The sequence below is a fragment of the Enhydra lutris genome, unplaced genomic scaffold (assembly GCF_002288905.1).
Source record: "Enhydra lutris kenyoni isolate GAN:26980312 unplaced genomic scaffold, ASM228890v2 scaffoldscaffold61, whole genome shotgun sequence".
Classification (NCBI taxonomy): domain Eukaryota; kingdom Metazoa; phylum Chordata; class Mammalia; order Carnivora; family Mustelidae; genus Enhydra; species Enhydra lutris.
In genome coordinates, this window is record NW_019154145.1 from 6,551,675 (window position 1) to 6,574,167 (window position 22,493).

The 22,493-nt window shown below is 45.4% G+C and overlaps 1 protein-coding gene across 1 annotated transcript in view; it reads left to right on the forward strand.

The window, feature by feature from the left end:
• Positions 1–854: 854 nt before the first annotated feature.
• Positions 855–22,493, forward strand: part of LOC111158627 (inter-alpha-trypsin inhibitor heavy chain 2) — a 37,086-nt gene continuing 15,447 nt past the window's right edge. The window contains exons 1-11 of the mRNA XM_022520776.1: positions 855–1,003; positions 2,361–2,435; positions 4,008–4,040; positions 5,676–5,845; positions 8,741–8,845; positions 9,584–9,746; positions 14,231–14,338; positions 14,963–15,091; positions 16,481–16,597; positions 20,106–20,274; positions 20,888–21,013. Of these exons, the coding sequence (XP_022376484.1) occupies positions 920–1,003; positions 2,361–2,435; positions 4,008–4,040; positions 5,676–5,845; positions 8,741–8,845; positions 9,584–9,746; positions 14,231–14,338; positions 14,963–15,091; positions 16,481–16,597; positions 20,106–20,274; positions 20,888–21,013 (1,279 nt within the window). The 5' untranslated portion in view covers positions 855–919. The remainder of the gene's footprint in view (positions 1,004–2,360; positions 2,436–4,007; positions 4,041–5,675; positions 5,846–8,740; positions 8,846–9,583; positions 9,747–14,230; positions 14,339–14,962; positions 15,092–16,480; positions 16,598–20,105; positions 20,275–20,887; positions 21,014–22,493) is intronic.

The following is a 22,493-nucleotide window of genomic DNA, read 5'->3' on the forward strand; positions in this document are numbered from 1 at the left end:
GAGATGTTTCTTATTATAAATCTCTGCCCTGACTTAAATTCCTATGTGCTTTTGATACAATTTAAAAAAGGACTTCTTCATGCTATTTCTGGTGCAACCACTAACTAATAAAGAGAGATGTGACTGATTTTGTGGGTTCACCTTGTACCCTGATGTTTGGCTAAACAATTTTGCTACTTCCAGGAATTTTTTTTTAAGGAAATTCTCCAATTTTCTAGATTAGGAATTGCACCCTCAACAAAAACTGATCTCTTGGCTTCTCTTTTTAAGAGAAGTGACCTTTCCGCACAGTGTTTCTTAATTTTTTCCAACGTGACTCCTGGTTTCAGACACACGCTCTTCTGCACATCTTCGTGTCCGCCCAGCTGCCTGCCCAGTTCTCCACTGCAGTAGCTGCTTACTTAGCAAAGAGGAGGGGGAAACGCCAGCAGGGAATTCTTTGCACAGAACACCATGGACTTTCTTTTTCCCCTTTTGCTAAACCTCTCCTGTTTTCATCGAAACAAAAGGATTTCGTTTCCAGAAACTTTGCACTTTGGCCCTTGTCTCTCTGACTCTGTTTCCCTGTCTAGTTTCCCACTTGGGTCCGATCTTGGGGTCGCTCTGACTCTGAGAGGAGCAGAAATCAGCAAAAACCAAAGGAAGCACATCCATCTGACCCTGACTTGTCCTCACAGCCCAGGGCCTACCTCTGACTTGGCTGTTTGGATAACCTCCGGGTGGCGGATCCACCCCCATAGCTCAAGTTTGAACTCCAGAACAAATATTTGTCCTGTTTTTGAACAAAGTCTGAGAGATTTCTTCTTTTTTTCTTCTTTTAAAACACGAACCCTTCTGCTGTTCCTTTGAACCGGGTTCAGCGAGGAGCGGAGTTCTGCTGGGACTCCGCACGGGGAGCTTGGCAAAGCCACTGGGCAGAATGAATCGACTCATGTGCTTTCTCTTCTGCGTCTTTGTTTCTGGAACACGGGGCTTCGAGATCCCCACCAATGGACTTCCAGAAGTAAGTACTCCCGGAAAACTCCTTGTTGTGGGCCTCCACCCAGGCTTAGTGGATAGCCTGTGGCTATTGCTGTTCGAGGACCTTGTACTGTGGGGAAAGGAAATTTATGGTAAAATTCCCCTGAGCAAGAGTGTTCATTGTTCCAATTACTGCAACATGTATTTACCGTTTAAAGCATTAATGGGTTTTGCAAGAGAATTCAGTCAAATTCAATGGACTGGCCCGCAGTGCGACATTTTTGGAACACAGCTGCCTACTCCTTACCTAAACAATGGGGATAATTGATCAAACCCAAAGGGGGGGTCAGGGGAATTAAATGATGTATGTAAACTGCCCAGCACAATGCAAGCACTAGAAAGCACTTAATAATTATTAGCTGTGACAAGGATGACACATCGTTATCACTCTTGCACTAAGAGTCTAAGAAAAGTCATTATCAAAGCACCATTGTCTTTCCTACCTACATGAGCAGTAAGTCCTGTCATCAGGACACTTTCAAGATTGCTGTTAAGGAGGGGAGATGGCAAGTGGGCTGGCAGAGCGCAGGGATTCTTTCCAGGGAGCCCAAGGTTTCCACTTAGGGCCCTCGGCCATCCCCCACATAAGGAAAGTCTTGGACGGAGTTATTTTGGAAGTCATGCCAAAACTATTTCGATGCCAGAAAAGGAACGTTTGTTATGGGAACATCCTAGGAAGTGCAGAGACTTTGTAATCCTTGCAGAGTGGTTTACCCACAGAAATGCCAAAGTACAGGATGGCATATTTGCAGGAAAGGAAAAAACAAAATCACTCTGTCTGCTTAGACGTGATCTTATTTTCCAACACCTTAAGAATCACCAGAGTGTGTTGGAAATCTCACCGGCAGAACGGGGGATCGAAGCCAAGACACCCAAATGTGTTTGTGCTTTTTCAGTCACTTCTTACTGGTATTCCTTTCCCAGCAGCATTTTTTCTCCAACATTTTTAACTGGAGGAGACCTATGGGCACATTTATCTTGCTCTTGCTGATGCCGATGTCTATCCAGTAGACCAGTCTACCAGACACCCTACTGATCCCTGGGTTACTGTGACCCCGACCTCTGAGTCCCGACATCTTCCAGCAAACTAAGAAGTGCATTCCTTCATCCAACAAATTTGAAGAGACTACCTTCCATGCACTCACCTCTGAGACATAGCTAGCCAATAGAAATACATTAAAGAAGTCACTGTATTTAAAAAAAAAAAAAAGGATTTCCCAAAGGTATAGGAAATAAGATAGAAAAACAGAGTGAATGCCCTTATGCCTGTCCCTACCCACCTCCTTTCCTCTAGATCTTTTTTGTTAATAGAAATTAAAAAACCTACATTCTTTTTTAAGTTTGCAGAATACGAAGATCTTGTGGAACTGGCCCCAGGCAAGTTTCAGTTTGTGCCAGAGAACCGGAGGCATCAGGTACAACAAGCCTTAGTCTCCGAGGGGGAAATAAGGGAAAGAGATCGTGAAAGAGATCATGAAGGAGGGGAAGGATTAAGATGCTTTCTGCTAGATTTTCTCGGAGCTTTTTTTTTTTTTTTTTAAAATCAGAATGGGTCACCTTAGTTCCTTAAAGGATGGATGGCTATGTGTTTTCTTCAAATTCTCTGATGGTGGGATGAGTTCACTGTCTTATCAGGAAGGATTTCCTCTTAGGCGGGCATTGCTGCTCTCAGTGGTGGTAGATGCCTGCCCACTGAGCCCACATCCTCCCTCCCCACCCCCCCACCCCCGCGGTCCCTGCTGCCCTGGGGAGAGGCTCAGAGAGCAGAGAGACTGGCCAGGTTCCAGGCTGCCTCCTGAAGTCATTCCATAGCAGGGATGCAGCCTCTAATTCTTGGGGGCGAGTTCTCCAGGAGGTCAGGAAGGGTGTGGCTTCTCCCCCCATGGAGCCCACGTGCTGAGAAAGGGGGTGTTTATGGAAGCAACACTAAGCCGACCAATGACTTCTTTTGTTTGGGTGAGAATTTTGGACTTTCTGAAAGTCCCGGTTTCTTGTAGACCAATAATACAAAAACCCAATGGGCAGGCTCTCATGTCATCTAGTCATAAGAGAGAAAACGTCATCATTGTGAATCACCTTCAAAAAATTCAAAAGAATTCAACTGTTGACCTCATGAGGTCACATAAGACTCCCTAAAACCTCAATTCACTCCAAGCATTCAGGTCAGGCTAGCTAGCCTTGTATCCAGCACCTGACTTACTCTGGTAAAGTCCCACAGACGTTAGATAGTCACCCACTTGTAGACCCAACTCAGCCTTCCATGCCTAGAGGACAGTGCTTCACGTGGATAATTCCCTAGCAGAGCAGTGAAAGTGCAGGATTTTCCACACGCCAGTCCCTGTGCCAGTCCAGGGCCACCCCAAAGAGGAAATGCCTCGAAATCCCTACCCTTATGTAGCCCAGTCCAATGGAGGAGACAGACAGGCACTCCCGCTGTCTTGCTTGGGAGGAAGAGCTTAGCTGCCGTGAAAAGTTAATAAGAGAAGCTTCCTTAGTTTGGGGGTGGGTGTAAAAGAGCTTGACAGAGAAAATCCCCCTGAACTGAGATCTGAAGGATGATTGCTGGGGTGAGGGAACAAACGTACTATGGACCTTGGAAATGGCAGGTCCAGAGCCCTGTGGTAGCCTGGGGCATCCAGATTATTATTCAGCTAAATAAGAAAATCTGTCAAACCGGAGAAAGGGGAGATAGGCCACTCAGCATGAGTTCCGTTGAATATTTTCATTTAAAAGGACATGTTCCAGCATTATATCAAAGAATGGTATGCTCGCAAAGTGGCTGAGAAATGTAGTCAAAGAAACACACCAGTGGGAAAACAGTTTTCAAGAATATTTGGCGTTTATGTCTTGGCTCCCGTGAATGAATTGTAGCTCAGTGTTGAAGGGGGAAAAAAAAATTTTTTTTTTGACTGAGACAAAGCAGTTTTTGTCCCCTAGGTAATAAGTAACACACTTTTGAAAAATGATTATTTACCTTCCTTTCACAGAGAAGTGTTTCTGGAGAATCTGGAGAAACGATGGTGAGTTTACTTTGATTTTGTTAAAAATTGATGACCGAATGATTTTCCTGTTACATATTCTCAGGAGATCAATACGGCTGCCTCTTTGTCTCTAGCCCTGAGAGCATTTACCTGACTTTCGAAATACCCTCTTGCCCAATTCTGTTTGGAAGTGTGGCTAAAATTCAGCATGAAAGAGTATATGGTATATACTTAGGAGCGATGTCACCAGGAGCTGAAAAATGTCCTTTCTTTCTATTCTCTCAAGTTTTGCCAAGAAACCTAGGTTTCACCCAAGCATACATATTCATTCCAATATAGCTATTTTAATTTAGAATATGACACCCAGAGGATTTGGGGGGAGGGAGGTAGACAGTGTGGGAAAGGAGTTTCCGAACATGAAACGGTCCAATTCCCTGAGATGTTCAAAGAAGTCCTCCCTGCATCCAGAAAACACGAAAGGAAGTGCTTTCCTTTGGCTTCCTGCTCTCCACCGACAGACAGCACGAGAAGCACGAATTTAAGGGGTAGGAAGGCCAAGTAACTCAGCCTGGACTTTGGTCTTAGTTTGAGGTGAGCTGGCTGTTACGGGGTTGAAAGGCTTACTCTTGGCTGATAAAGTTTTGGGGATGACGCCTAGTATTGAAATAAGCAAATCCTTTAGGAGAAGAAGCAAGACAGGATGGGAGGTTGCCATCGCCCGGAAGGAGGTTGGGGTTCTCACGTGTCCCCTGAAAGATGTGTGCTCCCGGTACCTTGCCTTTCAGCACAGTGATGGCCTGCAGGTTGTTAGGCCGGAGCTGCCTTAAATCAGGACAGAAGGATTAGCAAAGGAGGTCCAGAGAGCTGGACCAGTCACGGCATCGACAAGATACTTTCCCTTCATGTTCCAGTTTTTGCTCACTCCCATCAGTGTGTCCTACTTTGTTTTAACTGGGGGAAGGAGAAGAGGACGGGGAGAAGATGGCACCATAACAGATTAGATGGAAGAAGGCAGGTGCGCCTGGGTGGCCCGGTGGGTTCAGCATATGCCTTCGACTCAAGTCATGATCCCGGGGTCCTGGGATTGGCCCCTGCGTTGGGCTCCCTGCTCAGCGGGGAGCCTGCTTCTCCCTCTCCCTCTGTGGCTCCCTTGATTGTGCCCTGTCTCTCTCATTCTATCAAATAAATAAATAAAATTATTTTTAAAAAAAGAAAGATGGAAGAAGGAAGATAGCAATATGGGGACGACATGCGTCTTTCCATCCCTTGTACCCTTGGCTTTGCCCCTCTCTGGAGATACAGCCAAGGTCCCCTAAAACCCTGCTATCCTTTTCCTTTCTTCTGGCTAGGGTCCTGCCTTTGAAGTTATTTCTTGAACTTTCTCAATCCAATCTTGTATCCCACAACCATTTTCTACTTGTATTTGCATTTTAAACGTCATTATTAGTAGACTCAGAGCTGAAAGGCATCTCAAGCTACTTCAAAACAAAGGCAGGCTTCTGCCTGGGAGGGAGGGTTCCAAGTTAGGAGAATGTTTAATACTATCCGAGTTATATGCTCACCAGTGCCTGAGAATTATTCATAATAAAATGTAATGCTCTCACCACGAAATACGTGGTGGAATTCTGGGTAATTTTGCTCTGAGTCCCCCCCATGCTTTCTTGCCAATTACAGGAAGAGGCTGATCAAGTGACTCTTTATAGCTATAAAGTGCAGTCAACTATTACTTCTCGTATGGCCAGCACCGTCATCCAGACCAAAGTGGTGAACAACTCCCCAAAGCCTCAGAACGCGGTGTTTGATGTTCAGATTCCCAAAGGAGCCTTCATCTCCAACTTTTCCATGTGAGTAGCCCCTATGTAGACTAGAATCTGGGTATGCTTTACTCATAGACTCCAACCCCCTCATAGTTAGAATGTTCCTTAATGGCCAACTGCTCCACTGGTTCTCACTCTCAGAGCTGAGGACCCACTGAGGACCCACTGTGGACCCACTGGAGGTCAAGAGTCGTCGTGGGCTGGGTCCCCATGATTTGTGTCTGTTCAAAATATCAGAATTTGGGAATGATTTGCTTCTGGTGTCTAATAAATTAAAGCAACCAAGCTGTCTCTCCGGTAACAACACTTACTTGCATTTTAATCTGCTTTCTTGTTGGGGAGGGAGTGCAGGGGACGGGGAGAAATACACGAATTTGCCATGGCTTATGGGAAACCATATAGGGAGTGCAGAGCTGTTCCGTGTCACCTGTCATATGCTTCTCTATGGGGAAAAAACACGAGAACCACTGATTAAATCCAATCATCTGTCCAGTGATTGAATTCCTCTGTTACACCGAGGACAAGTGGCTTATCCAGGCTTGACTTGAATATCTCCTTAATGATGAACTCACTACTTTCCAGAGCAATCCACTCAATGATTGACAGGTCTGTTAGAATTATTTCTCATACTTCATTGAAATCTGTTCCGTTTCTACCCAGCGACTCTGGTTCCACTCACAAAAAAATTTTTTTTCTAATTCTCTGCAAAATACATACCGAAGTGTTCGAGGATGAAATGGTATGCTGTCTGAGATTGGCTTCAGAATAATCGAGAAGGAGAGGGCGGGGTAGAGGGGAAATGAGACAGGCTGAGTACTCATAATGGTGTGGTTCAGGCATGGCTTCGTGGAGGTTTCTTCTATTATTCTATTTTTTTGTCTGAAGATTTCCATAATTAAAAATATTTTTCAGCCACTCCAGTGTTTTTTCAAAAGTGAGGCCACTTATCTTGTCCTGCTCGGTGGCTTTATGCATCAAAGCTAAACGCCCCATGTTCTTCCAAATATTTGGATAGCTTTCTACCCCCAACCAATTTACACAGCCATCCCCAGAGTGTGCTCTGTTTGGCTGTGTCCTGTCCGCGTTGCCTAGAACAGAGCACAAGGCTCTGCATACAGCCTGTCAATTTTTTTTTTTTTTTTTACTAAAACATTCGATTGAGTTACTTCTCATCTGTTTTGGTGTTTCATCCACCAAGGTAACCAGCGATAACTGTGAATAGATTCTAAAAACTTCTTCTTCTGAAAACTACAGAACACATTATATTTTCTAAGCAAAACAAAGTAGGTAGGAAAAAGGCATTAGGTGACTTTGAGTTGGTATCCTTTAATTGGCTTAGAAATTTATTTTTCAAAAAAATTTTAGGCAGTCTGTTCTAAAAAAGAAAATGTAGAAAGAAGAGATTCTATGTAGTGGTATTCGATGACACTGTGTCTGAAAAAGTATATGCAGAACTGTTATAATGCATTTTAATTTTGAAGCCACATAACCAGAATTTATTCTAGATACTGCTGCTTTCCGTTTTCCTTTATTCTTTTCTTCTTATCCATCTCATGTCATAGAAGGTTTGAGGTGACAAAAGATAGAATTACAACAGGTATATTTACGTTGGTCTCCCTCCACTCAGGGCTGAATTTATAAGACCAGAAAAGGTAGCCAACTTGATCATTGCAATTTCCTGTGAATTGCACAAAATATTTCTTCTATGCAGAATATTTATTCTGCTTTTTTGTTTATCAAGATTCCAAATATTCTCCCATTGAAGACAATTTCCTTTTATTTCAAAGACTCCTTGGTCTTTGAACCTGAGTATGGGTGATGGGAATAGTACGGACCTAGTCACGTGGGGTCTAGTTCTAGCTCCATCTCTGACCAGCTGTGTGACCTTGAGCAAGTCACCATCTCCTAGCTCTGACTTCTCATCGAAAGAGATGGCCTTCAGGTGAGCCTCACCAGGCATAGCCCTGGCACTTGGGACAGGAAATTAGCTCCCACACTGCAGAACATCTAGCATTCTTCACATGGTGAGACGTCCTGTCCACTTGAAGGCTTTGGGGTCCATTTTACTTCTGAAATTCTGTAATTCGATGGCTCTGACCCATCATTACTTGGAACTCATTAGATGACCGTCACTTAAAATAAGGTAGGTAGAGATGGAGTTGCAAAGGGAGGTCAGAGGTCCCTAAGGGAGATGTTAGAGGGGTAAACACAAATTTGCAGAGGGATTCCCCAGCACCTCCTTCCATCTTCCCTCACTCTTTTCCACCCTTGCTGGAGAGTATGAGCCCCCAGGCTATTAGAATCATCTTCTAAAAAACGTGAGCTAGGTAACTGGTGATTTATCTGTCACCTCTCCTCGCCATATTTGTCATTCAGGAGGGTTACCCAAAGACAACAAGTCTTAACCTGAAGGGTAAAACTCGAAAATGAGGAACAATTATAAACACAGCCTGAAGGGAAGCTTGTAGGATGGGTGCCTGTCTCTCAAATGACACTCTCATATCGAGGGGCTCCTGACTAGGAGATGGGCAGATGTCCGTCTTCTCATTTCTTCTAGGTTCACAATGATAGTTGCCCGCATTCATTAAACCCACCTGGTTGGGTTGTTTGTTGTTCGTTTCTTTGGTTGAAACTACTGCTCGGAGGGACGCCTGGGTGGCTCAGTGGGTTAAGCTGCTGCCTTTGGCTCAGGTCATGATCCCAGGGTCCTGGGATCGAGTCCCGCATTGGGCTTCGTGCTCAGCAGGGGGCCTTCCTCTCTCTCTGCCTCTGCCTGCCTCTTTGCCTGCTTGTGTGCTTTCTCTCTCTCTCTTTCTGACAAATAAATAAATAAATAAAACCTTTAAAAAAAAAAAAAGAAAAAGAAAGAAACTACTGCTCAGAAAAACTCAACAACTCAAGGGCCTCCTGTCATTTTTTTAGGACTGTAGACGGCACAACATTCACTAGCTCCATTAAGGAGAAGACCATGGGTCGAGCGCTCTACACCCAGGCCAGAGCCAAAGGCAAGACGGCGGGGCTGGTGAGGTAAGGGCTGGGCCAGTGCCGGTCAAAGTCTCAGCCACTAGCTGCTCCCGTGCAATCACCAGGCCCGCATCGGCCTCGTTTGATAATCTGCCATTTCCTCTTTAAAACCAAACAGCTCAAGCAATGATCACAGTGAACTTCATAAGTACGTACTTACACAGGGGTTTACGCTGGAAATACATATTCCACTTGATGGGATCTTAAATTTCTCCTTCCTGAAGAGAGTCAAAGGTGCAAAGAATCTATAGAATGAGCCTTCAATGCAGCGGAGGAAATGGGGCCTGTCCCTGGAATTATCAGTTTGGGTTTGAGCCCCGGGTCCACGCCTGGGTGGCCAAGTTGTCTTGAGCCGGTTACTAATAATCTCGTAGCCTCATTTGTTATCATCTGGAAAACGAGGGTGTTGATATCCATCCTGCAGAGCTGTTGTGTCTGAAATGACACGTGTCCAGGTCCAGGCGTGGAATAGGGACCCGTCCCTGTTAGCTTCTTACAGACAACACTCAGATCTCTAAGACGCTCTGGAGGAAAAAGATCAGGCAGGACAGGAGACCCAACTGTTGGTAGAATTAAAGTTCCCTAGAAGTTTCAGTGATCTCGATCGTACCTCCTCTCATTTTCGTAAACACCTGAGCAGCCCCGATGGCCCTCAAAAGCCTGGGTGCCCTCTGCATGGATGTGGGGTCTTGTCCTCCGTCGTGCATGTGCTGACTCATGTTGGGGGGGTTAAACCTCTAGGAGCAGGGCTCTGGATATGGAAAACTTCAAAACCGAAGTAAACGTCCCCCCTGGAGCGAAGGTGCAATTTGAACTTCACTACCAGGAAGTGAAGTGGAGGAAGCTGGGATCCTACGAACACAGGCTCCATCTGCAGCCCGGGCGGCTGGCCAGACACTTGGAGGTGAGCCGGGACTCGCAGGGCGCGCAGTGACCCCATCCACTGATGGCTCCTGGCCCCGATTTACACCTGCTGCTGCTCTCTGCTCTTTGTGGCATCGGGTGCGTACAAGCCAGCAACACGGTGATGGGTTTGGAGTCCACCAGGACGCTTCCTGACCGACTCCAGTGCGGGCTCAGCTCCTGATTTCCTAGCTTTGCTGCCACAACCGATTACAGCCTGGGTGGCTTAAGACAATGAAATTCGTTTTCTCACAGTTTTGGAGGACCAAAGTCTGAAATCCAGGTGTTAGCAGGGCCTTACTTGTGAAGGCTCAGGAGAGAATCTGTTCCTCGCTTCTCCTGGCATCTGGCAGCCACTGGCTCTCCTTGACCCATGGTCTCCTAGATACGGCACTGCAGTCTCGGCCTCAGTGGCCACACCACGTTCCCAATCTGCCTCTCCATCTGACAGATAGGAAGGTGAGACCCCCAGGCAGGGGTGACTCTAGGGGATAATTGATCATGGTGACATTTTCATTCCAATTTGAAAAGGTGTTTATCAGACCGACGGAACCCACCTTCTTCCCATGACCGCCGTGTGGCATCAGCTCGCTCTCAGGGCACACGCCCCTGCGTAATTATTCAGCGCCCCTGCTGGCACATCTGGGGCGTTGGTGAAAATTAGGAAAAGATGCCCTTGTCCTGACAAATGCAGCCCCGTGTCACGACCCATGACTTGGCAGGCGGGTTATGGGCTGGATCTTAGCGCCCTCTTGCAGCTCTGGCTGGAGGCTCTGCACAGCTCAACATGGCTGTGTTTCTGGGAGTGTTGATGAATGTGTGCTCTTCTCTTGCCCAATTCTTTTTTATTTTTAAAGATTTTATTTTTTATTTATTTGAGATAGAGTTAGCAAGAGAAATTATGAGTGGGGGTGGGAGAGAGGGAGAAGCAGACTTCCCACTGAGCAGGGAGCCTGATGCAGGACTCAGTTCCAGGAGTCTGAGATCATGACCTGAGCCGAAGGCAGATGCTTAGACTGAGCCACCCAGGTGCCCCTCTCTTGCTCAATTCCATGAATCCCATCTATCCCATAAATAGATGTGATTGGCATCTTGCCTACAATGATGCAAGTGCTAAGGTTGTTAATAATAGGATTTAGCTACTGAGTTAATGATATGAGAATAGTTCTAGAATATTTTGAATAAGGTACTTATAGGTCATTCATTCCTCCCCACAAGTTATAAAGTAGATCTTATTAGCCCTGACTTACAGATATATGTAAATAACCTGCTGATGGACACAGAGCTAAGAAACAATTAAGATTTGAGACTAAGCTGTATGCTATTAGTCCAAGAATTTGAGTTTGAGTCCATGAAGATAATGATTTTTTAATTTTTTTTAATAATTTTTTATTTTTTTTAACATATAATGTATTATTAGCCCCAGGGGTACAGGTCTGTGAATTGCCAGATTTACACACTTCACAGCACTCACCATAGCACATGCCCTCCACAGTGTCCATCACCCAACCACCCTCTCCCTACCCCCCCCACCAGCAACCCTCAGTTTGTTTTGTGAGATTAAGAGTCTCTTGTGGTTTGTCTCCCTTCCGATCCCATCTTGTTTCATGTATTCCTTTCCTACCCCCCAAACCCCCCCACGTTGCCTTTCAGCTTCCTCATACCAGGGAGATCATATGATAATTATCTTTCTCTGACTTATTTTGCTAAGCATAATACTCTCTAGTTCCATCCATGTTGTCACAGATGGCAAGATTTCATTTCTTTTGATGGCTGCATAGTATTCCATTGCATATATATACCACATCTTCTTTACCCATTCATCTGTTGATGGACATCTAGGTTCTTTCCATAGTTTGGCTATTGTAGACATTGCTGCTATAAACATTCGGGTGCATGTGTCCCTTTGGATCACTACATCTGTATCTTTAGGGTAGATACCCAGTAGTGTGATTGCTGGGTCATAGAGTGGCTCTATTTTCAACTTTTTGAAGAACCTCTATGCTGTTTTCCAGAGTGGTTGCACCAGCTTGCATTCCCACCAACAGTGTAGGAGGGTTCCCCTTTCTCCACATCCTTGCCAGGAGAAGATAATTATTTTTAACACACATGCTACGTAGCACATAAATTTTCTTATATTTCTGAAATTTTTGTTCATCCTTAAATTTCCCATGCTCTTAGGAATTCATTGTTTTTATTTTTTTTAAAGATTTTTTTTTTTATTTATTTGACAGAGACACAGCGAGAGAGGGAACACAAGCAGGGGGAGTGGGAGTGAGAAGCAGGCTCCCCACTGAGCAGACAGCCCGATGTGGGGCTTGATCCCAGGACCCTGAGATCATGACCTGAGCTGGAGGCAGGTGCTTAATGACTGAGCCACCCAGGAATTCCTTGTTTTTAAAAGAAGACAGAGTCTTCATTTATTAGCAAGAATGTTAGACAAAGTAGCAAGTTTCCGAAGTTCCGGTCCAGAATTAACACTCACATCTGTGGGCTCTGGGCAAACCTATTCCCTGGCCTTCAATGTCTCATCTGTGAAAGAAGGTTGGACCGGGTGATTCCTAAGGTACTTCCCAGCCCTAACAGTCTATGAAATATATTTCTAAAGAGATTTGATCTTATCCAAAGATAAGGGGAAATCAGAATATTAGACCTTCTCCTTGTGTTTATTCCACAAAAGCTTTTTAATCACCATCAGAAGGGCCACCCAACTGGAAATACATTTCCCTCACAGGAATCACAGAGAACATTTCTCTTTCTAACCCCCACCGTTACCTTCCTGATGTATCAAATCTTGGAAAAATATTTTATTCCAACTCCCATAGCTGGTTTCTTGCAGAAACGCCAACAAATATGGCGAGTGACCCAAGGCCTCCATGGATTGGTCCCAACCAGTCAATGAACCAGCTATGGGACCTTGGGTACACATCCCCAAAGCATAGTGTTTTACCAGATTTGGGGGCCATGTCTGCATCAAATTGAGCTCAGGACTGCTAATAGCTTCTGTGACACTAGGGAAAAGATCCTCTTTCCATTTTTATGCTCTTAAGGAGAGACTGAACTTTGTCCTGAGTAGCCTACTTGTTTGTAGGTAGAACCTTATGGAAGAATGAATACAGGGTACCCAGTTTGCTACAACTCCCTGGCTTTTCTCCCTTTCTCCCAGGAGCTACTCAATCAACTACCCAAAATGCCTGGGTCAGATTGTCTTGGGATATCTGATCTACCTGATTCTCTGTAGATTTAGTTCTTACCAAGACGGAGAACCTGGAGCTAATGGGAATCTTGGAAGCAAATTAAGCTCACATCTTATGCTGGAATTTGTAATAACCAAGAAAGAAAGTGTTGGCTCTGCTTAGACAAATGTCCATGATTTTATGAAAGCAGATTGAAAAAAAAATTGGAAGGACACCTGGGTGGCTCAGTTGGTTAAGCATCCGATTCTTGATCTCAGCTCAGGACTTGAACTCAGGGTCGTGAGTTCAAGCCCTGAGCTGGGCTCCATGCTGAACATGGAGCCTACTTTAAAAAAATCAAAATCAGAGAAAAATTTGGTGTGATTCCAAAGCCAGGGACTTCCAAAGGAGAGAGAGCTCATCAGTGTTATAAATGATCCTTAATGAGGAAGAGGTAGTAAGGAAACCAGTGTGTGCAGGGCTCCATCTGATGGCCCCACATTTAAGTGGGTGTGTGCCAAAGCTGGGAAATCTCATGAAAAAATGAGTAGGATATTGTGGCCTGGAACTAGAAGATAGTGTGGCAAAGTCAACTGAAAAGACAGAGCATAAGCTATGGAAAGTCAGGAAGCAGGGTAGAAAGTATTAGGAGCTTGGGCCCTGGGTTTGAAGCCTGGCTCAGCCACTTCCAAGCCAGGTACTCTGAGTCTGTTTCTTCATCCATAAAATAAGCAATAGCAAATAAAACAGATAATAAGAGCATCAGTAAGAGTTAAATGAGTTTGTACATGTGAAGTGCTTATCAGAGAACTTAGAGTCCATAGAGAGAAACGAAAGCCATGACTATGGTTTCTCCAAGGTTCACCCAAAGGGATTTATTTCCTCCTGCTTTGCTCTGTTCAAAGCACATAGACGGAAAAGGCCCTGGTCCTTGGTGCACAGACCCAGAGACTAAGAGTAGAATCATTTCACAGCGGCTTTCCTTCTTTTGTTTCCTTTGACAACATGAATATTCTTATAAACAACAATGATAGAATAAGATAAAGATGGTGAATGAAACCCAGAGGAATGAAGCGAGGGAAGGGGAGCACTGGGTTGCCCAAGGGGTCTTCAGTCCCCATGGGCAGATGAATGAGATCCCATGGCAGTTAAGGAAGGTGCAAAGGTGATCATGGAACAATGGTGGGTCACCTCTGGGAAAGCCTGGAGATGAGAAGAACAACAGAGGATATAGTCATGGTACTTTGTGCTCACAAAAAGCCTTGAAAGATATCTTGACGCTTTGAGTAATTTTCTCTCCCATCTCTAGGTAGACGTGTGGGTTATTGAACCTCAGGGAATAAAATTTCTCCATGTTCCTGACACGTTTGATGGCCATTTTGATGGTGTTCCAGTCATATCTAAAGGACGCCAGAAGGTATCGTAAGTGTTGCGTGTTGCTAGGACTCTTAAGTGGTCACTAGCTTGGGGGATCTTTCCTCGTCCTGGGCTCTGGGGAACAAAAAAGCAGTCAGGTGGTGAACTATGTGAAGGAACAGAGATCCTTGAGCAAAATCTATCATTTCTTTGCATTTGGACCAGTGACTGTCCCTTTTGGGTCCCCATTCCCCTCAAGTCATGTGCTTGACTGTTGTTAAAAGACAGCTTCCACATAACATGTGCCGGATTTTCATTAGTCCCAGCAAGAGATGTTCAGCTTAATTCTCTTTGCTTCCTGACCAATGATAACCAGCAGCAGAAGGGTCAAACTCTTCGAGGAGCCCTTTCACAAATTCTTACGCTGGTTGCCATCTCTCTCATGGGGGAAGGGAGGAGTTCTTTGAGTGTCTTAAGAAGTCCTCCGATCTGAGCAGCAGCACCCCTTCACATGCTCGGCCATTGTCCCTTGCATTGGGAATGGGACTTCTGGTGTTGCCTGGGTGCAGGCCGGCCATCAAGCCAAGGGCAAGACCTCTCCACCTGTGCGCACAGGAAGGTATCAGCCCCCCGTCTCAGGAGGGAGAGTGCGGAGACTGGGCTCTGATGTCCCTTTTCTTTCCAGGCACATGTGTCCTTCAAGCCCTCTGTGGCACAGCAAAGAAAATGCCCCAGCTGCCCTGAGACTGCGGTGGACGGAGAGCTGGTGGTGATGTATGACGTGAACAGAGAAGAGAAAGCCGGGGAACTCGAGGTAGGTGAAAACAGTCTTGAGGAGAATCGCCATGCTGAGGCCAAACAAAGGTTTCTTGTGGAACAAACTCCCTGGCTTTGGGGTGGCTCCGAGCTCCCGAGGTGGTTACAGAGAAGGGACTGAAATCCCATTTCCCTAAGTGTTACTAAGCCTCATCTTCCCATGTCAAGAAAACCAAATGGAGGGTCGTGGAGAGTTTCATGTACTTGTCCCAGAAGGGTACTTCTAGGCCTTATATGAAGTACAATAAGAACATCACAAAATGGGAGTTTGGGGTGACCTATGTAGGCCCTTTGCAGTTACACTGTCAAAGAAAGCAGAGCGGTTATGGGCCTGGGTGGACAGAATGAGCAAGAGAAAGATCTGGGCTGGTGGTAAATTCCAGGGCCAGTGTTCACTGTGAGATTTCCTCAGTCTCCATTCCCCTCTTGTCGTGTCTTGGGTGTATGTCTGTGTTTCCCTTGTGCTGAGGTAAGAGCCCTTAGAGGGCGTCTGAAAGCCCATGCTTCTGTCCAGGACAGGGAGGCAGGGAAGTGTCCACAGCTACACATTCACCGGGTGGGCATTGTACTGTCCTGCTAGAAGTGATCAAAGGACAGTGGAAAGAGAACGAGGGGAGCCAGGCATTAGAGTCTAGAGCAGAAGCAAAGACGGCGATCTGGAATCTAGCCGGAGCGGCCTTCTAGTAGCCTCGAGAACTATCTAAACTTTCTACAGGGCTGATAAAGGTCCTTTGTGATCTGTCCTGCTGACTCTCCACTCTAATTCCTTGAATTCTTGAATTCTATAGCCCTTGTTGCCCTGAACCACTTGCAGAACCCCTAGTGTGCCATATTTTCTCACCTTGGTCTGGAACACCCACTCCTACCTGCACTCGCCAACTCTGCCCCAGACCCACGCTGGCAAACCAACTCCAAACTCACACTCAAGCCCAGTGTACATTCCATTTCCATTGGAAGGAGTCCCCCATCTGAGCCAGATACACGTGCACTGGGCCTTCTCAGTGTCCTTTGTTTTCCCAATCACAGCATGTAACACCTTGCTGTGGTCTCTTTACTTGTCTGGATCCTGGGTGGGCCTGTGAGCCTTGTGAGGGCAGAAACTCTGCCTGATTGGCTGTTGGCTAGCAGGGTGCCTGGAAGGCAGGCTCTCCATGGACTGGGTGGATGGAGGGGAGCAACGAGAAATGCCCTGGGGAGTACAACTACCGAGAAGGCCTGGCTTCCTAGGAGAGGGGTCGGAGAGAGCAGGAAGGATGAGAGATGTAGATGGACACTGAGCTTCCCCTTTAGGACCAGCATGCCTCCTGCTCCCCACGGATCGTCTTTTCTCTCCTAGTCCTTGGAGCCCCGTCTTTCTGCATGCTAAACAGTGTGTTCTGTTTTCCAGGTATTTAATGGATATTTTGTTCACTTCTTTGCTCCGGAAAACCTGGACCCAATTCCCAAAAACATCCTCTTTGTCATTGATGTCAGTGGCTCTATGTGGGGAATAAAAATGAAACAAGTAAGTACCTCCTTGTTGGTAGGTAGGGGTACTCAGTGCTCCCCACCATCTTCAATCCCCTCCGAACATGGCAGACATTCAGCATGCCTTCCCCCGAGACCTCATCGCGGTCAGCTCGGGCTGACTCACCGCCCTGAAAGATGCCATCTCCTGTCCTTCTCCCTGGGATCACTCTTCTGCTTCATAGTCTTATTCTTCCATCTGTTTTACTTTACCCCCTTGCACTGTGCATGAGTGACTTTGAAATCTCTTCCGATTATACCACAATTCCTTGAGGGTGGCCATCCCATCTCATGTCTTCCAGGTTGGAGTTCAATAGAGGCTAATCCAGGATTAAATGGTGTAGGTGCCTTTCTACAGAACAAATGAGGACATTTCTTATTTTATCCATCAACCCATCCATCCAACCAATTTGAACAATTAACTAACCAATCATCCATCTCTCCATCCATTCATTCATTGACTAATCATTTCTGACCACCCAAGTGTTCATCATGTTCTAGGATCTAAAAGAAGGACAAGACATTAAACTACAATGCCAGGTTCCCCAACAGTGGCACCGCTGACATTTGGGACTAGATGATTCTTTGTTGTAGGGGCTGATCTGTGTGTGGTGGGATGTTCAGCAGCATTCCCGGCTTTGACCTACTGGCTGCCTCTAGCACACACCCCGTTAGTCATGACAATCAAAAATGCCTTCAGATGTTACCAGATGTCCCCTGGGGGTAGAGTTGCCCTCCCTTGAGAATCTCTGCTCTAATACAGTCATGTATTCACTCTTTCCTTCCTTCTTTTGTGCATGTAACAAATATATATTAAGCACTCACTGTGTGTCAGGCACACGGCTCATCAGTTAAAAAAAAAATTGACCCAAAGCATTAAAAAAAACTATCCTTCCCCAAAGGGAGGTTTTAGAGCTTACATTCTATGAGAAGATGGGGACAGAGAATAAACAATAAACATAATAAGTCATTTAAAAGTATCTTTGGGGTGCCTGAATGGCTTGGTCAGTTAAGCATCCAACTCTTGGTTTTAGCTCAGGTCATGATCTCAGGGTCAGGAGATCGAGTCCCACGTCCAGCTCCCCGCTTACCACAGAGTCTACTTGTCCCTCTGCCTCTGCTCCTTTCCCTGCTCTGTCTCTCTAAAATAAATAAATAAACTCTCTTTACAAAAAATAAAAAATGAAGGTATCTTCAATTGTGGTATTACAAGAAATGTTTTCGGGGTTTTTTGTTGGTTTGTTTTTAGAAGAGCATATTAGGAATCAGGAGTGCCAGCTGCGGGGGGGGGGGATTAAGATTTTAGACAGGTTTGCTGTCTAAGTAGGTGCTTCTGTTGAGAAGGGCTTGAGGAACCCCTCAGAAGGTGTGGGGGAAGGAACGCAGCTCTCCGCGGCAGACCTCTGTAGGCAGCAGGGACAGCCAGGTCAATAGCTCTGAGTCAGAGTGTGCCAGACATGTTCCAGGAGCAGAGAGCAGCCCAGCAGGGAGGGAAAAGGAAGGGACCAGACAGATAACGTGAAACCCCTTGGGGCACTGTGAGAACCTTGGCTCTAACTTGGAGAGAAATGGAGAGCTGCTGGGTGGTTTGGGGGAAGGAATGACATGATCTGACAGTCTATAAAGCCCATCTCCAGCCGCTGTGTTGAGAAGAGCCTGGCATGCAGGTGAGGGTGGAAACAGGGAGGTCAGGAAAGCAGCTCTTGCAGTAGTCCAGGCAGGGGACGATGGCGGCATGGACCAGAGTGGCAGTAGTGGGTATGGCAAGAAGTGACAGGATTCTGGACTCTAACTGGAAGGTAGAATAAACAGTATTTCCTAAAGCTGTGAGATGGGAGAAGAAAATAAGACCCCAAGATGCTCTGAGCTCTCAGCCTGAGCAATCGGAAGGAGGGGTGAAGGTTGCCATCAATGAGTTGGAAAAGACGGGCAGAATGAGACTTCCTGGGGGATATCAGGGACTCGGTCTTGGACATGTGGAGTGTGAGATGCCTATCTCACCGAGGTCAGTGAGGCCATTGACTATGCAAGTCTGGTATTCCAAAGTGAGGTATCGAGATGTATGATTAGGACCCAGCAGTTTGTGGAACAGCAATGAGACTACTGAGAACACCAAGGAGCAAGTGTAGTCAGAGAAGAAGACCATGACTGAACCCTAGGATATTGAGCAAGAATTCAGGGAGGAGAGGGGGAACCAGCAAAGAAAGAAGAGTGAAAAAAGCAACCAGTTGAGAGGGAGAGAAAATCCAAGAGAGTCTGAGATTCTGGAAGATACTGAGGAAGATTTTTTAAGGGGGAGGTGTGACCTGTTGGTTCAGATACTGTTCATAGATTGAGTCTGATAAGAAGAGAGAATAGTTCATTGGATTTGACAACATTAAAGGCACTGTGACCTCAACAAGAGCAATTTTAAGAAGTCTTGATGGTGAAAACATGAACAGAACAGATGTGAAAGAGAATAGGAAGAGAAGATTTGCAGATAGTATGTTCGGGCCAATCTTTCAAAGAATTCTATTGCAGAGGAAGACTGAGAGATGGGTGTGAGTACAAATGAGGTTTTTATTTTTTATTTATTCATTTATTTATTTTTCATATTATTTATTTTTTTAAAAATTTTCTTTTTCTTTTTTAAAGAAAATTTTTTTGTCAGAGAGAGAGAGAGCACCAGCAGGGGGAGTGGCAGACAGAGGGAGAGGGAGAAGCAGGCTGTCCGCTGAGCAGAAAGCCTGACTTGGGACTCAGGTCCCAGACCCTGGGATCATGTCCTAAGCCGAAGGCAGACACTTAACAGACTGAGCCACCCAGGCGCTGCGCGAGTGAGATTTTTAAAGGGGTGAGAAATAACAGCATGTTTTTATATTTATAGAAATGCACCAATAGAAGAGGGAAATTTTGAATGTAGGAGATGCAGGGGCCAGCCGCTAGAGCCATGTCCTCGAGGAGATGAGAGAGAATGAGAGCTAGCTCACTAGTGGACGGATGTGCCTCGGATAGAAATACTGCTAGTTCTCCTAGGTTACCAGACAAGAAGCTGGGAGACTATGGATGTTTTCTTCTGATTGCTTTAATGTCTCAGTGCAGTTGGAATCCAGGTTGTGAGCTGAGACAGGAAGTGGGAGGTGTTGGTAGTTTGAAAAGACAGGAGATGAGAAACAGTAATTTTAGAGAAGGTGAGTTGCTGGACTTGAGAAATATATTTAATTTCCAGGCACCACTAAAGGGGCACCTGAAGTTTGCGATTCTTAACGAAACGTGAGACCAGTCAAAATTATTGGGCGTAACAAAATAAACAGTGAAAGTTTCAGTATCAAAATGCAGACAACGCATGTTTAGGATAAGTGAGAGACAGGTCAGTGTTGACTGAGATGGTTTCAAGAGGTTTTCTGGGAGAAGGACAGCTTGAGTTGGTACTTGCAAGATGACAGGAGGAGTGCTTGGTCTTCCTCCTTTCTTCTTGGACTGAGAGCTTAAGTAATGAGACCCTTCTTCATCCTTCTTTGAAACAGACAGTGGAAGCAATGAAGACCATATTGGATGACCTAAGAGCTGAAGACCAATTCTCTGTGGTCGACTTCAACCACAATGTTCGAACCTGGAGAAATGATTTAGTCTCAGCTACTAAAACACAGATTGCAGATGCCAAGAAGTACATTGAGAAAATCCAGCCCACTGGAGGTGAATGACTTTATATCCCAGAGCCCAGTGAGAAACGTTCACAGGGTTCAAATCTTCATTCACGTAGGAAGAATCACTCCCTACCGTGGTGGTCTTTGCCCAGCCGGCAATGGCCTGCCTTAAATAATGTGTGTATTATTATTCCATGATGAGTGTTAATTTCTTGTGAAAGTACAAGGCATAACCCATCCCACACAAGTTTGCAACCATCCCAATCTTTCTCAGAAAAGGGTGTCAGCAAGGGACACTAGAATTCTTACTACTCTCATAGCACAAAATACCCCTGTCCCCAGACCAGTGTCCCAGCACGTCAGCAAGGCTGATTGAGGGACCTTCAGTTTGGTCTTTAACAAAACTATAGACCGGTGCTTTGAAAGGACGAATTCCTCTTTAAGGGAGTAGTTTACCATAAAGTCAATAATTTTACTCCGCTGGGGAATCTTGCCCAGCCTGGAGGAAATTTGTGTCAGTTGGAAAACCATCGAAGGATTTGGGGACTGAGTAAAATGACACGTGCGTGATCACCAGACAAATGAATCAGAACCCAGGGTGTGACAGTTTTTGTGCAAAGAGAGAGTACATAACAGAGCAGCACATACTCTTACCTTAACAGGCACCAATATCAACGAAGCCCTCCTGCGCGCCATCTTTATTTTGAACGAAGCCAATAATTTGGGAATGCTGGACCCTGAGTCAGTCTCTCTCATCATTTTGGTCTCTGATGGTGACCCCACAGTAGGCAAGTAGCTTTTCAATCTTCCAGTAACAAATATTTCACTCTCACTTCAAATGGGAAATCTGTTGGCAGTTGTCTGAGTTTCTAAACCATTGTAGCCCCATGTTTTCTAAAAGGAGGCCTCTCTGGGCCCTGGAACTGTCACCACCTCCCCCAACCCCAAAACCCAGTCCCAGACACTTTTGGTGATGCTCTTGAAAGCACTTGTTTTGAAACTGGAGTATAAACTGTGATAGCTCGCTATTGCATTTTCTCTCAACGTAAGGTATGTGAGGTGACGTACGGGAGTGTGAGATGAGTGTGTCAGTCCCCGGTCCCCAGGACACGTCTGGAGTCTGCAGTAACTTATTCCATCCTTCTCCGCATTCCCCCAGTCCCTCAAGGCAACGGGAGAAATGACTTCTTTCTGATATATCCTCTACGTTATACGTTTTTCTCCACAAAATGGCCCCACATCCCCTGGCTTCTGTCACATGTTGTTACTTTATCTGCTTCATTTGTGTCTTTCTACTGGCAAATACAAGAGTGTGTGCTGGATTTTGTTGTAGTCCGTCATGTCGACAAGGACGGTGCCCGACGCTGCTCAGTGGAAGGAAGACGAGTGCGTCAGTCAGGACCGCGGCCACTCGAGTTTTAGACAAAAAGCACCCGTTCTGTTAATAGTGAGACTAGAATGGGAGACTTTATGTAGTATTTGTGGTAGATTCAGAGTTTCTGAACCTCAGATCAGGTTACTTGTAAAATTCAATTTGAGGGGCACCTGGCTGGCTCACTGGATGGAACGTGTGACTCTTGATCTCGGGGTTAGGAGTTCGAGCCCCACACTGGGTGCAGAGATTACTTTAAAAAAATAAAGTAAAATCCTGAAAAAAAAAAAAAGAATTCAATTTGAGAATAGAATCATAAAGAAGAAAAGGAAACATAGCAAAAAATTAAGTCTGCTTCTCATTTCTGTCCCTTGACCCTCCAGTTCCTGTCTCTGGAGACAATCTTTGGTTGGCAATTTGTTGTGTAACTTTCCAGAGATATTCTGTGCATACGTGTATACTCCATACACATATACACACATTTATGTGTGAATATATACACACACATACACACACACATGTATGCATGCCTATATGCAAATACATCCTACATATGCCAATTTTTACATTGTTCTCCCTCCCTTAAAAATATATCTGTGAGAGCATTCAGTATAAATACATAGAGTTATCTTGCTCTGGTTAATAACTACATGGCTGCATAGTACCTCCCGGTTTGAATGTATCATCATTTACCCAACCTCCCTTACTACTGTGCACTTGTTTTCAATCTGTTGCTATGCCCAATAGTGTGGCTGTGTACGATTGCACATATGTCATTCCCGTTTGTGTGAGTGTGGCTGTAAGAGAAACCCGTAGACTTGAGTCTCTGGGTCAAAGGGTAGGTGGGACAAATTCTGCTAAACCGCCCTCCGTGGATTTTCAAAAAACATTATAAG